The sequence below is a fragment of the Lithobates pipiens genome, unplaced genomic scaffold, assembly GCF_037356315.1.
Source record: "Lithobates pipiens isolate NorthernLeopardFrog02 unplaced genomic scaffold, aLitPip1_a1.2 Scaffold_16, whole genome shotgun sequence".
Taxonomy (NCBI): domain Eukaryota; kingdom Metazoa; phylum Chordata; class Amphibia; order Anura; family Ranidae; genus Lithobates; species Lithobates pipiens.
The window spans coordinates 404,092,410-404,108,641 of NW_027507748.1; the positions used below are offsets into that span (position 1 = coordinate 404,092,410).

The 16,232-nt window shown below is 43.0% G+C and overlaps 1 protein-coding gene across 1 annotated transcript in view; it reads right to left on the reverse strand.

The window, feature by feature from the left end:
- Positions 1-16,232, reverse strand: part of MYBBP1A (MYB binding protein 1a) — an 85,817-nt gene that overhangs the window by 3,244 nt on the left and 66,341 nt on the right. The window contains exons 22-25 of the mRNA XM_077482360.1: positions 15,491-15,622; positions 14,649-14,717; positions 9,350-9,463; positions 7,620-7,721 (exon numbers count right to left, since the gene is read on the reverse strand). Coding sequence (XP_077338486.1) covers positions 7,620-7,721; positions 9,350-9,463; positions 14,649-14,717; positions 15,491-15,622 — 417 coding nt within the window. The remainder of the gene's footprint in view (positions 1-7,619; positions 7,722-9,349; positions 9,464-14,648; positions 14,718-15,490; positions 15,623-16,232) is intronic.

A 16,232-nucleotide genomic window follows, 5' to 3' on the forward strand; every position in this document is an offset into this window, starting at 1 on the left:
CTAACAGTACGGTAAGCATATTTATCCTTACCATTGTACGACTTCTCTGGTTTGCCTGGTTTATTTGGTCTTGTTGGCTCCTTTCGATTGTTCAAAGAGGCAGGTAACTTATTTCTCGCCTGAAGCTGTTTTAACGAACCTGCCAATGGTTTTCTGCTGACTATTATCTGTTCAGTGTCTGTCATTCTGAAGAATTGCAAATTTAGCAGACTGAAAGTGCAGCTGCAGGCGTGTGTCCATCCTCACCCCTAGATTGTGTCTCTGGTGGTGGGGTGGAATTCTGCAGGCATTTATAGACGGGGTTACTCGAGGTTGGCTGTGTAGGACCTCTGAGGGTTAATCTCAAACTGTGAATTAGGGCAGTTTGAAAGAAGGCTTGCGGATGTGGCAGCCTTGCAACCGTCTATGAATGTTCTGCTCGGGAAAGCGTTCCTGAGGGTTTAGCTCAAACTGTGAATGAGGGCAGTTTGAAAGAAGGCTAGCTGGAATTTGGCAGCCTTGTGACTCAGGTGAGCTTTTCCCGAGAGCTATCTTTGCAGTTCAAAGAGTGTCAGGTGTCATGTCCTGTGTGTATTTGTCCATTACTGTTTGATATACACGAAGAGGGTGACAGTGAGAGAAAGTGGCTACCTGAAGGATCAGTTGGGCCATAAGCCACTGCTCCACACCACCTCTGACGTGCTAGTTTTGACCCTCGAACAGTCAGGAGTGTGCTAGGAGACAGATCTCTCGCAGGGATGCGAGCCCCCACCCTAGGAATTCTTTGATAAGACAGCAGTCAGAGGAGTATTAACCACTTTGTTGCCTGTATTCTCCTCTTAAGCCGTCCGCTGAAAAAGAGAGAGAGAGAGAGAGAGAAGGGAATGCTAGAATGTGATATTAGAAGAAGAGAGAAGATGTTGTAAGGTGCAGAAGAATGGCATGTGCTGATAAGAAGAAAAAGTAGAGTCTGTGTGATAACGGCTTATTGGATGTGGCAGAAGCATGGAACAGGACGGCAAGGTCATTGCACAAAGAAGGTTGGATAGAAGAGTAAATCAAGAAAGATGCAAATTGTGCTATGTATGTGAATCACAGAGTTAAATGTGGCTGTACCGCCCCCATATACAAAAAACTGGAACGAAGGAGGAGAGGGACAACTAACGCCCACTCCCTTCTCACCACCCCAACCCTAGCATAACCCACTGTGACCACTCCCAGGCGGCCATCTTGGTACACCCAAGCCCTCGCTTCAGGCACAGCCCAGTGCACTTCCTGCCGGCGGCCATCTTGGTACACCCAATAGGCCCAGCCGTGGCATATAACCAGTTCTTCCCATTTAAACCAGGATGGTTCTTACCACACACCTGTCTTCCCTAATATGGAAGCACTACCTTCACAGGCCGGATGTGTTAATGATGAAGAAGCGTCCGAGTGGGAAGACCAACAACAGGCAGCAAGGCCACCTGCTGATTTAACCCCTAATCCGGCTCCGGACTCACAGTTCCGGGAGGATCTCAAAGGACATGTCTTTTGGCCAGTCATGCAGACAGCCTTCAATGATGCCTGCCTGGCAAGTGCCACTTCTTATACCTCAGGCTTGGAGTTCTGTGCACAACTCCGCGACTGGGCAAAGGAGAAATTGGCAGATCAGACCACCACAATCCAAGATATTGCCCAAGATAAAGGGGAGTCTGTGGAGAAGTATCATGCTAGACTCATACAGGCCTTTGAACATCTGGGCTTCTCCCTCTATGAAAAGCCACACACACACACATGTTATCATCTGCTTTTGTCTCAGGACTCAGAGAGGATATCAGAAAAAGCCTGATGGTGGCCCACCCTAAATATCGCTCAATGAAAATGTCCAATTTACTGTTGGTGGCCAGAGGGATAGAAAACCAAAAAGGAAAAAAAACAACGCCCCTCATGGTAACACAAAACGAAGATCCTGCCTACACTCGTCCACCACCACTGCCCAATACCAGGGAAAAGATCATCTGTTACAACTGTGGGAAGCGGGGTCACATCAGAAGAGTATGCAGAGCCCCAAGACATCGGAGACAAGACAGGGATCCCGCCGAAGGGCGACGTGGACATGAACCTTCACCACCACGCCCCAACTCATGCTAGGAAATGAGAAAACCCGTGTCACCCCTTATGACAGTGTCCTCAAATGAGACTGGGGGACCCCTAGCAAAGGTCACGTTACCTATACAAGGAAAACCTACCACTTGTCTCATTGACATGAGTGCAGCCAGGAGTGTGTTAAGGGCTGAGGACCTGCCTGATAATTCTTTCCTTTCCACTATTGATGTTTCCTGCGTGGGAGTGGATGGGGTGCCCCGCTCCCGTCCACTCACTGAGCCTCTCCAAGTGAGGACATTTCCTGATTTGCTTACCAGATTTGTGGTGTCCTCTACATGTCCCTTGAATCTACAAGGAGCTGATGTGCTGTCCAGACTACAGGCGTCAATCATTTTCACACCTATAGGGGGGTGAAGTTACATACTCCCCTATCCTTGGAAGACTCATCTGCTTTGTATTCTCTGCCTCTCCTGATGACACTTCATGAAGCAATAACTCCAAGTTCAATACCAAAAGAAGTACTTGACAGAATTCCTGCGTGTCTATGGTCCACAGGCCCGGAAGACATTGGTCACTTAAAAGTGCCACCAGTTTCAGTCAAGCTCAAAGAGGGCGCATCATTGCCCCGGAAACCACAATACCCACTTAAGTTGGCGCAATCAGAAGCTATCTCGAAACATGTAGCTGCCTTGGTCCAGAATGGGGCCTTGATCCCCTGTACCTCACCATGTAATACACCTCTTTTTCCTGTCAAGAAGAAAACACCTAAGGGAGAACCTGACAGATACAGGATGGTGCAGGATCTGCGAGCAATTAACGAAGTCACAGTGTTGGACACCCCAATTGTGCCAAATCCACATACCTTATTATCAGCTGTACCTCCAATGGCTGAGTACTTCACTGTGGTGGACCTGGCAAATGCATTCTACAGTGTACCCCTGCATCCTTCCTGCAGGTACCTCTTTGCCTTCTCCCATGAAAAGAAGCAGCAACGTACCCAGACAGTTATGCCAGAAGGGGCACAGAACTCTCCAAGCTAGTTTGCAAATGCTACGGCTATCATCCTTGACACATGACAAGAGGATCACCTGGAAGTGATTCTCCTCCAATATGTTGATGACCTTCTCCACTGTGCAGCTGACTTACCCACTGTTGAAGTCACCTCAGAAAGCCAGTTGGGCTATCTTGCCACACAGGGTTGCGAAGCCTCAAAGCCCAAATTGCAGTGGTGCTCAACATCTGTAATTGTTCTTGGACACTGTCTTGTCCCATGGGACAATACACCTCACTGAAGACAGGGTGAAAGCAATCTCTGACATCCCACTGCCACAAGGCCAGAAGCCCCTTCATTCCTTCCTTGGACTAATTTCCTATTGCAGAGCATGGATTCCAGAACTCTCCCTACTGATGCAAGTTTTGTATGATGCCCTGAAATCAGACCCCTTCCAGATGTTTCCTGAAGCAATATCCAACTTTGAGGCCTTCAAGCACACCATCTCTGGCGCTAGGGCTCCCAGACTACGACAAAACGTTCAAGCCCTTTGTATCCGAACATCTGGGACATGTTGTACTTGCCCAATCACACGGCATCTGCCTACGCCCTATAGGATATTATTCCTGTCGGCTGGATGCGATAGCAAGAGGAGGCCCATCGTGTCTGTGAGCTGTCTTTGCTGCACAAGCCTTGTTTGACAAAACTTTGGACTTGGCTCTCGGACTCTGCCTCGTTCTGCTTGTTACCCATGACATTGCTCCCATACTCCACCAAGATCCAGCCGAAACATCTGTCCATTGCCAGACACTTGAGACTCCTGTGTTTCTACCTTCTAGACAGCATTACTCTATTACGTTGTCAAACACCGAAACCTACCACCCTTCTTCCACTTCTCGAGGGGGGTAAGGAGGAGGAGTCGAGTCTTGACTTGTCACCCCATGACTGCATCAAACTAATGCGGCTGGAAACCACGCAAACTAATGCGGCTGGAAACCACGCATCTCCCCACCATGAGTGAAATACCCCTGCAGGATCCAGGTCACCACTGAAAACTCGGTTCTCCAAACTGAAACCTTACCGCCGGTGATGTCTGCACAGGTGGCAGAGCTGCAAGCACTTACTACAGCATGTAAATTGGCAGAGGGAAAAAGAGCCAACATTCATACGGACTCAAGATATGCTTTCAGCGTTGCCCATGATTTTGGTGTTATCTGGAAGGACAGAGGGTTCCTGATGGCTGCAGGAACACCTGTGAAACATAGCTCAGCCATCAAGGACTTGGACGCCCTGCTTCTCCCAACCCAAGTGACTATTCAAAAGTAAAGCACACGACAAACTAAACTCGAAGGAAGCTCGAGGCAATCTAGACGATTCAGCTGCCAAACAGACAGCCAGTGTTCCACGGGAAGTGGACAGCAGGGTGGTAGATGAAGACCACTCCATGCTTATCCTACAGACTCTCCCAGTGGACAGAGTTTATCTGAAATAATTACAGGAAGCAGCAAGTCCGGATGAGAAGAAAAGCTGGAAAACGGAGAGGAGGAACTCTCAGAGATGGACTATTCAAGTGCAACAAGAAGCCTTGTCTACCCAGGAGTATGTACCCAGCCATGGTGCAATGGGCAAATGGAACTGCCCACTTGACAAAGACTCTTATGAACTTATGAGTTACTTCATTGACCAACAACTTCTGCAGATCATGCACTATCTGCGACAAATGTAACCCAGAATGTACAGAAAAGGCACAGAAGAAGCACCTGGCAAAAGCTCTATACCCCTTCCAGAGGATACAAATTGATCACTCCCAAATGCCAAAGGAGTGACAGATTCGAATACGACCCCTAGTGGAGGTGGACATGACTGCCAGGACCACAGCTAAGGAACTACTGAGTGAGATAGTATGTAGATTTGAGGTCCCAGAGGTGATAGAGAGCGATCAGGCCCAGCCTTCACAGCAACCCTTACAAAAGATTAGGGCAGCACTGGGGGTTCAGTTGGCTCTACACACCTCTTACCACCCTCAAAGTAGCGGGAAGGTAGAAAGGATGAAAGGGACACTAGAAAAACAGGATGTTAGAAGATGGCCCAAAAGACTAACATGAGTCGGCCAGACAGTTTGCTCATTGCCCTGTTCAGTGTCAGACACACACCCCGGGGGAAATATGCCCTATCCCCTTATAAAATTTTGTTTGGTTCAGCCCCCAGACTTGGCTGTTACTTTCCACAACAGTCACAGTTGCAATCTGATGTGTTGACTAATTATGTAACCGCATTATCACGAGAATTAACCCAAATGCATGTCCAGGTGTTTTCTTCCATTCCAGATCCTGAATTAGATACAGGAACACACCAACTACTGCCTGGAGATTGGGGGCTGGTAAAGAAATTTGTGAGAAAACATTCTCTTGAACCCAGATATGATGGTCCATTCCAAGTTTTGCTGACCACAGCCACCTCAGTGGAATTGGCCGGGAAGAATACCTGAATACACGCTTCCCACTGCAAGAAAGCTCCACCCCCGAGGACAAGATCCCGCCCACTTCATGACGACCATGCTGCATATCCTTTTTCTGTTTGGTCTAGAGGGGAGGCCCAGGAGGGGGTCATCACAAAAAATGATAACATAATTACATTTTGGTACAACTCTTCAGGTATACATGTGACCACCTTTACCTTTGATTACTGTGACATAGTACCTTGTCCGTTTGACTTTTTCATGGCAATGCCATTGGTACAGTGACATCCCTGATGGTAAGGATATATATGTGTGTTTTACAGGCAGTTACTGGGGCCAGAATTGTGGTTCCTGGGAGGGACAGTGGGTTGGAACATAGGACCAGATTAGAGGGTATCTGGACCGGTGAATGTGCCCTTGAAAAGGTGATTACGCCCCTCCATATCCTAGCAGAAGATACCCCTGATACATACACTGACCCAGCGTATAGTCAGAGGAGGAAGCGAGCAGCTCTCTCCGGAAGCTTTGACCCTCATGTGTACATAGATGCTATAGGGGTCCCAAGGGGGGTCCCTGATGAATTCAAAGCCAGGGAATTGCTGGCCAGTTACCCCCCCACTTCCTACATGACATTCCAGAACCGGATGGCCTTAGACATGCTGTTAGCTGAGAAAGGAGGTGTCTGTAAAATGATAGAAAAAATGAGAACCTGTTGCACCTACATTCCTGATAATACCGGCCCAAATGGTAAAATAATTTTAGCTATAAAGAAATTAGAAGATTTGTCATTGGAGTTGAAGAAGAACTCCGGTATTACAGACCCATGGGATCAATATTTTAGCTGGATGAGTGGGAGGCAGAAGGTGCTCGCCCAGATAGGGGTAACGGTACTAATAATCCTGGTTCTTTTACCCCCGATTGTATGCTGTATTCTACCTTTCGTAAAGAAGTTAAAGAGCAAGGCTGTAGACAACAGCCCACCTACATTTCTCCATCAAGAAGAAGAGGACCCTCTTATGATGGAGGGTGACAAACCCTTCACTCCTCTACAGTCACTCCCTGTCCATAATCTCACAATCCTTTAGGGGTTATAGGGATAGATAGCACCTGATTGCCCTTCTCCAGCTGTATCGAGGGGGGTAGTGAACTAGTTGCTGCCCAACTCTATATACAGCTTAAAAAGAGTTGCTGAGGAGAATGGGCCAGGTGAGGAGGACCTTTAGATGAGGGACAGAAGAAAATAGCCATTTTAGGGGGGACTGTTAAGGAATCCAATGTACATAATGATAATCAGAAAATGTCTATTTGCTTATGTGTATACATGTTCCTTACTTATTATGTAATATACAGATTGACTTTCTGTTCGGAGCCAAGATGGCGTCCACCCCCTACATCCCACGCGTTAGAGGAATGCATTCGAGATAAGGGAACCAGCTTCAACCAAACTTCAAGCATCAAGTTTCTTCATTTCTCTTGTATTGTAACCAATAAGATGTACCAATTAGACTGACATAGTAATGACGTATCTTTCTGTATAAAATATTAACACCGCCCATGAATAAATCAGTATTTAGAAGTAGCCTGAACTGAACATGTCTCAGAGAGTGTTTACTTCTAATGTGCATGCACATTTATACTTTTAATTAGGAATAGCAGCAGATAACCAAGAACTAATTTATAGTTCTTATCCATTTCACAGTGATGTGCACGAGAGTCTTGGCTGTCCCAGGACTCCCTCTCCTTATTGGCTGAGACAGCAGTGGGAGCTATTGGCAGCCAGTGAGCCAATGGAGAGGGGGGCAGGGCTGAGCCACGGCTCTGTGTGTCTTATGGACACAGCTGGGCACAGGAGTGAGCACACACCAGTACCCCCAAAGCAAGTTACTTGCTATTGGGGACACTGGTCAAGGGGGAGAAGCCAGAAGCCAGTCTTCGCTTCCAACAAAATCTACATTTTGTGTCCTTTAGGAAATTAAACATGAAGTGTTGTTTAAGGTCATTTACAGTTTCTTTAAAGAAACAAACTGAAGTCTTTGATTGTTGCAGTCAGAAAGGTATTGCTAAAACAATTTCATATAGGAGAGTCAAGTCATTTATACATACCTGTTGATTTATGACTCTGAGTAGGTAGTTAAGGAGTTCAAAGCACTTTATTAATCTTTCTTGGTCAACTTTCACTTTAATCTCTTCTGTAGCTTTTAACATCTGGCAAAAACAGAAATTAAGGCTTACCCAAAATAATTCTATTAATATCATATCTAATTTGATCAACTTGCAGCATGAAAATAAACCAGACATTGAATACTGTAATGTCGCCTGCACTGTACTACGAAAAATCAGTCTGACATTCTACAAATTTCACCCGACTCCTCATTTACAATGTTTATCTTGCTTGTAGTATGTCACCACCTCACAGTTAAGAATGTGTTGTGATCCAGCTCAGGAAATCCTCTCTGCATTCCAGGCAGAAACCTGTCAGCTAAGCAGACTGCAGTGCTTATAGTGAGCACGTAAACACTGATATTGACACAAAAGGGAATGTCCCCAAACAGTACAAGACATCATTGTGCCTCCTTTGTGGGTTTTTTTTTTGTCGAACAAAGATATTGTATTGAAAAATTGCAGCACAACCACTAGCCAAGCATTTTTCCGTTGATGTGGTCCCATTGAATTCAATAGTTGAGTTTAACAGGTGGTGCTGTCTATCCAACTTGGCATGCCGCAGCCACAGAGCAAAGCATTGCTGCTGCAATGTGTGTACATCCCCTTATGGCTGCATGGTTCGTTTTAAGTTGGGCAGTCAAACCATAGTTTAACTGCCTTTCCACCCCTACCCCAGGGTTTGCTCGTCGTATGCAGAATGACTGCCAGGAAGAGGTTCAGTTATCCTGACTGGGTGTCATATGATGTCCAGCAGGATAAGGCATGCAGCTCGGCAATCGGTGATGTGGTGTGTCAGTCTTTACCTCGATTGGAGATGCAGTGTGTCAGAGTCTTTGATGTAGGCTCTTTACCACGTGATCAGCTGTGTCCAATCCCAGCTGATCAGTGTAACTAGGAAGAGCCATTTATCGGCTTTTACTCCACTCACACTGCCAGATGTAGCCAGCGGTAAATGATTAGGATGCCCACCCAGGACCACCAGGGATGACAATCAATGCCCAATAAGGATGGCACTCAGTGTCCATCAGTTATGCCTGCCAAGGCCTCCTGATCAGTACTGCCTAGCAGTTGTGTACACCCATCAGTTATGCCTGCCAGTGCCTCCTGATCAGTGCCGCCTATGGGTGCCCAGTGCTGCATATAAGTGCCGCCTCATTAATGCCCATCAGTGGAGAGGAAAAAAAACAGTACTTATTTACAAAGTTTTGGAACAAAGTACAAAGGTACAGTGTTGCAGGACCGCACAATTGTAATTCAAAATGCAACACCGCTGTATTGAAGTGGTTAAAGACATTTATTATATTATCTAAACATTGAAAGTGTGGAAATGTCAGTGTTGAGGTTAAGGACCTTTCTGAGACCAAAACCCAATGCCAGTTCTTCATCTGTCATGTCATTATAACTCAAACTCTGCAGATTGTCTACATTTCATGCCAACACCGTTTTACTATTGTTGTGCACAAAAATAATGTATTCTAAATGTGGTAAATAGCAAGCCACAGATTGACCTAAGGCAGTAAACAAGAATTTTGACTCGATAATTAAAATAACACCAAAATGTAAATTTCTGTACTCTATAACGCAGGCCTATCAGCTAGATATAAGAAGAAAAACGAGTCATTCGACATGTTATAAAATGCTAATTGCACATTTAGCCTGGACTGACTTACCTCTGTAACCTGTGTCAAACTTTCTTTAATCAGATTCTGCCACTCACTCTGAGACAAGGACTGCGTTTGAGCAAGGTTCTGCAGAGATTTCATAAGAAGAGTGCATGCTTGTGCCTGAGAAAAAAATAAAATAAAAAATATGAATGTGTTTCTCAGTATTAATTATTATTCCCAACTGAAACAACCATACAACCAGTGAAATAAAACCATTAATTTGAGCAGGAAAAAAAATACTTAACTCTCGTGCCATATTACAACTGAGAAAACAAAGGATCTGGTACACAGCTCTGTGCTTGTATTCCATTTGTGCCGAATCCTACTCAGAGTTAATAAATGCTCTTGTGGCTCACTGACCCCTACAAGCAATGTACCAGACTAGGTTCATTGGTGTGTGTACCCTGTACCTAGTGACTTAGAAGATTGTGGCTGTGCAATTGTATCCCAACTGGACAGAGACCATATTGAACATAGGTAAAATGGAAGCACTTATGTCAACTAAACCTTTACAATCCCACAAGCCAGGAAAACAAGCTTCAGATATAGTTTAGGTACCGTTCTATGCCACTGGGTACATCTTAAAACAGATCTTTGCCCTCCTGCTAGCTTTTCAAAACGAAACCACTGAACTCTACAAAATATTAGACATTTACATCAGGGGCAGGCAACCTTTAAAAAGGTGGGGAACTACCTTAACATGAGACCTTTGTTGTTCCAAAGGGTTTAATGGGCAGGCAGTAAAATAAAAAGGTGAAGATAAAAACAGATAGGGAGCTTCTCAGTGTAAAATCATTTTGGATATATTAAAAGAAGATAAAAAAAAACATCAACTTATTGCAATCGATGTGAAAAAAAATAAATAAAAATAAAGGACACCCACTATTAGATTCAAAAGATGGACACCGCCTGGATCCTCGCGTGTGTTCCACTCATAGAACCTGAAGTGATGCACGGGAACAGCTGCTAAAGCATTTCGTCATCAAACAGTGACATATTCAGAAGCTTCTTTTCACCTTTATTATACTGCCTGCCCATTAAACCTTTTGGGGCAACACTGGGACTATACAAAGGAGGAGTAAGGTTAAGCACCCGGAAATCATCAGGAATACGTCTCCTTAAAGATCTTCAAGCCTTTATGACTTCCCTTGCTGTACAGTAAGGGAGTCATCAACATCTGGCGAGTGTGGTGTACAAACATTTGGCACAAGGTGGAATATTCACAACAGGAGACACCCTGGGAACCATGCACTCAAGACTGCACAATATAAAGACTTTTTGCACTATTTTCACCTTAAGAATGTTGCACTATTGTGTATTATATGTACTTATGTTCACTCCTATATTGGTATTTACAGTTTGGTATGTGATTTATTAAGGTGCGAGTTTGTTATATATAGCCAGCGCTGCCTAGGAACCTTCTTACATTGGTTAAAATCTTCTATTTGGAATACTAGAAAGCAGCTGCATTCACGGATGAGGATTAGGAGGGAGGAGGCTTTAACTACTTGCCGACCGTGCTATAGCCAAATGACAGCTACAGCACAGGAGGTTAGTACTGGGAGGCTGTCATATGATGGCCTCCGACGATCATTCCCCACTGCAGGGCACGGGCGGCACGCTCTGTGATCAGTGTCCAGAGGATTGTAATTGTATCCTACTATTTTAAGCCACTTGACAGTTTTACAACAAAGTGAGAAAAAAAATTAGCAGATGTACCCAATGCTGCCAGGTAATCTGTGCAAAAGATTAAAAGGTACAAATTGTCAGAAATTTGACAAACATAATCCCCAAAGCTATGTGAAAACAATTCCCCCCCCCCCCCCCCCCATCAGTCTGTGCATATGGTTGTATTGTGTCCCCTCCAAAACAGCCATTCTGATAATCTCTTATAAGGGAAGGGTGTGAGGCTTAAATGACTGGGTGTCCAGAGGACCAAACATGAGGCATTATTAGATCAAACAATGCAAGCACTCTTGATTTAGTTAGAATGCGTTTAGTAGGGAGGAGTAAGCCATTACAGCTATTATATTTTTAATTCACCAGCGAAATAATGTGTAGGTGTAGAGCAGTGATATTAGCTTTAAGTTTAAAAAGACATACCTAGACCTGCCAAAATCTAGTTCAACATTGTTTAAATTTGTATTAACACAACGCTGCCCATTTGTTTAGCAGATCTTAGGCAACTTTATTAATCTTACAAGTGAAGTGCTGGAAGAAATAAAAAATAAAAAATATTATCAGGCTGTATTCCATTATATGCATTTTATTGCTTCACTCGAAAAGGATACATATGGGGGTTAATAAGGGGGTGGGGGTGGTAAACCTTCATACTTTCATCTATGCTGCAGCATCAGTGTGATGCTGCAGCTGTCCCTTATTAACACCAAGGCCTAAGTGATCATAACTGCTGATCGTGCAGCTCTCGGTCTGCTTAGAGCATAGACTGGTAAGCCACTTTCACACTGAGGTGCTTTTCAGGCATTTTAGCGCTAAAAATAGCACATGTAAAGCACCTCTCCTATCACTCCAGTGTGAAAACCTGAGTGCTTTAACACCGGAGCAGTGTGCTTGCAGGACACTAGAAAAACTCCTGCAAGCAGCATCTTTGGGGTGGTTTAGGAACGGTGTATACACCCCTCCCAAATCGCCCTGCCCATTGAAATTAATGGGAAGTGCTTCAGCAGTGGCGCTACACGGGCAGTATTAAATAGCCTTAGTCACAGCTCTCTACTCCACCAGCGCTTACTGGAGCACTGGGCCGAAGAGGGGGTGGGAGCAGCTGGCCGAGTGTACTTCTGTGGCACTCAAAAGCAGCTTTAGCCATACATCTTTTTATTTTCAGAGAAATGTACCATTAGGAAACCACTGTCATAAAATAAGAAACTTCAGGAAATTTGCTATTTTAGGAAGAATTTGAAAATCTGTTATGAAAGAAATAAGGTCTACTATTCCTGAACCCTCCTTAAAATGCTACCCGTGCAATCATGATTGCTTTGAGGTTAGATTTGGTTTGTAGATTAGCCACGAAAGTGGGCACACTAAATTCATTCTTCGTACACAAAGGTCCAAATAATTCTTAATGCTCAAAACCAGTTTTGCAAGTTAAAATGTGTTCGTAAAACCAAATACTTGAACAATGCCTGTGACAAAATGTTTTGAATTAAATGTAACTGTATATAATCTGACCCTGACATTTGACCTTAACTGATCCTTACTCTGTCTCGGCTGTTGACAACACCAAATGCCTCTGTCCATGTGGCAGTGCTCAAGTCAGGGATTCTACTGATGTCAACTGTGGCCGGACACTAGGAGCAGCGATGAAATTTCTTTATTGGTCATATGACTGCGGACTAGACCTGAGCAATGTCACAAGTCATTGTCGGTCCTCCTCTTTCCTGGAAGAACTCGGAAACGTCACTAGCTGACAGAGTAAAAAGCAGTGGAGGCATGCTAGCAAGATGCGTGTCAGTGGAAGACTTGTATGAGCAAAGCGACATTGTATTTTTAAAACCATCAAAGTGTTATTCTACCATACAAATTGTGTAAAATAAATACATACACAAAATTAATACACAGGGCAGCCATATTTTCCAATTACATAAACAGGCTCAGATTTTAGTGTAAATCTGGGTACACACGGGCTGAATGTCGAGAGACATCAGCTGGTGTATATTGGATTGGTCTGTCCAACATGCAGAATTCTGTCAAACATGCATGCTGGAAAACCATCAGCTGAACAACTGATCATTGCTCTGCTGCAACAAGCAGCATGTAAAAATACAATGCCCACAATGCTTACTTCTAGGAATACATTACAAAAAAGAATTAAGATTGTGTGATTAATGAACATACACTGTGCTTTTTGGGAACTCTTCTCTATAATGCAGGAGAAATATCCCTGAACACATCCACTGTAGGCTCCTTGCTGTCTCTCTTAAAGGGCAATTACATTAAACACACTTTGATTCTCATTGGTTCCATCTGATTACAGACATTTCAGGAGAAACACAGGCTTCATTTAAACACACTAAACACCTAGCCATAGTGCTGAAACAAAGCATTCAATATTTCTTGAATCACTGATCTCGAATACATATGAAGATTAGAGAAAACAAAAAACAAAAATCAGTATTCTTTCACTGTATACTTGTTCTAGGTCAGCGACAAATACTGAAGCAAGAGGGACAGTGCGAATAGATTTTGGTGAAGTCAATATATCCTTGAAGGTAAATGGAGTAGCCTTTCTGACTTTGCTACAATATTTACTGCATATCACTGGTAAGCAAGGATTTTAAATTGTTGCCTGGAATTACTTTGTTAAATGTTTTGATGTACACATTACATTTACACTCGGTGGAATAGGAAAAAAATAATAATAATTTAGCGGTTAGTTGCCATGAACATTAAGTTTATACTACAATTCAGTTTCAACTCACTCATGCCGTAATATAACTAGAACATTTTCAGCTTGTCATGCTGTATTATAAAGGCTTTATAAAGGGTCAGCAGTTAATGAAGCCAGACGATTACAGTTACATCACAATTTGGTACAAGACGAATCCAGGGCCCTGCTCATTAGAGCTTACAATTTAGGAATATACTGTAAGTGGAACACTGGATTATGAAGAACACATTCGTGGTTTGGCAGTGGCTATTTAGGACACGACAGGTCACTTTCTCTACAGTGTGAACATGGGAGATGTACTCCGAGTGCTTCATAGAATTTCATCAGCTCGACTTATAGTTATTAATAGCACTCCACATTCTGTGAATTGAAGGCCAGCTGAATTTTAAGAAGAAAAAAAAACCCCCACAATGGGCATAGGGCTTCTAGCAGCTTATCGGCAATTCTGCACGCTTTACTGCCCAAGAGGGTACAACAAAGATACTACTGCAGCTCAATTTTTGCCAGGACTGACAATGATCAGGAATGAACTGCAGCTACCCTGATATCAAATAAAGAAAGCATTCATCAGCATACACTAATTGATGTTGAGATGCATCACCTTATTCTGTGCTACGTATTATATGGTATGCTAATATTACACTGCATCTGACAACCCAATAAGGGAGAATTAAGGAGATCAGTAGCCATTTGTACCAGGAATAAGGACAAGGACCATTTCTCCAGCAAAGGCAAATTATATATATATATATATATATATATATATATTATGCAGATTTTTTTTTTAAACATTTCAGTCTTAATGGCATCAATAATGATTTTAGAAAAAGTAATCACTTAAAACACTCAAGGAGAAATTACAAAAAATAAAAAATAAATAAAAAAAGATACCCTTACCTGTTGATGTTGCCGAGCTCCATCCTTAACGGACTTCATTATGATACCCAACAGAGGCTTGCATATAAACTTTAAATACAAAGGAAAAAACACAAAAGTTTGTGCATCAACTATCATGAAATCTATTTCAAGAGAGCAAAAAGATCACTTTTAAAAACATACCAGCAAATAAGACAAGTTTAATGCTTGCTATAGCCATTATTCACTGCTTAAAATGCAATTATCTTGTTTATATGTAAAGCTACAGATTAATTTTGTAAATAGGACATGCCGATTCTTGACACTAGGCCTTGGACAAGGCATTGGCGGGGTGGGGGAGTCAGCTTTCCTTTATAAGGCATCAGCATTATCAACTTCTCTTTGGAAGAGGACAGAAGGTCAATAAAGACAACTAGTAGTGGACAGCGTAATGTCTGCTTAATTTATTGTATTTGCAGGTTTGACTCCTTTTACTGCACACAAATAAACCTATTAAACAATTGTGCTCTAATCCCTTTACAAATAATGAGGGTGACCAAATCCAAAAATGTCATGTTAATTGATGTAGAGATTGCCCAGGAAACTAAAGATTTCCTGACTGGCTTTTTTTTGATTATCAATGGAGCACAAGAACAAACAATTAACCAAACAGTGTTTTAACACACAGGCATTGAACTGTCCGTTTCTCGTGGATACATACACCACCAGCTAATACAGCTGGTAAGTGAAGACTTAATAAAATCGGGTTAGCATCAAAGAATATTAATTTTACAATACATATTTAACCTGGGTACCCAGTTTCTAAATGTTCTGAAAGCCTTGTTATGCGGCTGTGTTATCCAACAATGAGAGGTATTACTCACAGGAAACCGATTGAAAAGATCCAAAAACATTGCTGCAGTTAGAGGACTGTTTCTCTTGGTCATAAATCCTTTCAGTGATTCTTGGTAGAGTTCTGTGACTCGCTGAAGATCCAAACAGCCCATACAAATCACCTACAAAAAAACACAGCACAAGAATTAAAGATGAAGCTGTCACTACAGAAAAGAAAAATAGGGTAACAATGTAAAAAAATTTTTAACCACTTGACCTCCAAAATATTTACCCCCTTCATGACCAGGCCATTTTTGGCATTGCGTTATTTTAACTGACAATTGCGCAGTCATGCAACACCGTACCCAAACACAAATTCCCCAACAAATAGAGCTTTCTTTTGGTGGCATTTGATCCTCACTGCTTATGTATTATATATACATATACACACACATTTTTTGTGCTACAAAAATTTTGGAATTCAGAGTTATTTACACTAGCAATGGGGGCGATCAGCGACTTCTAGCTTGGACTGCGATACTGTGGCCGAAAATTGGACAGCGACTAATACAGTGATCAGTGCTAAAAATATGCAGTCATTGTAATGATACTGGCTGGGAAGGGGTTAAACATCTAGGGAGATCAAAGGGTTAACCGTTTGTGTAAAATGTGTGCTAAGTAATGGATTTAACTCCCTGCTTTGCAGGGACACAAAATCCATCACTTCCCCCATCAGAAAGTATATACGCCTTGTTTACATAGATATTCTATTGCGATTCTCTACCTAGCCAT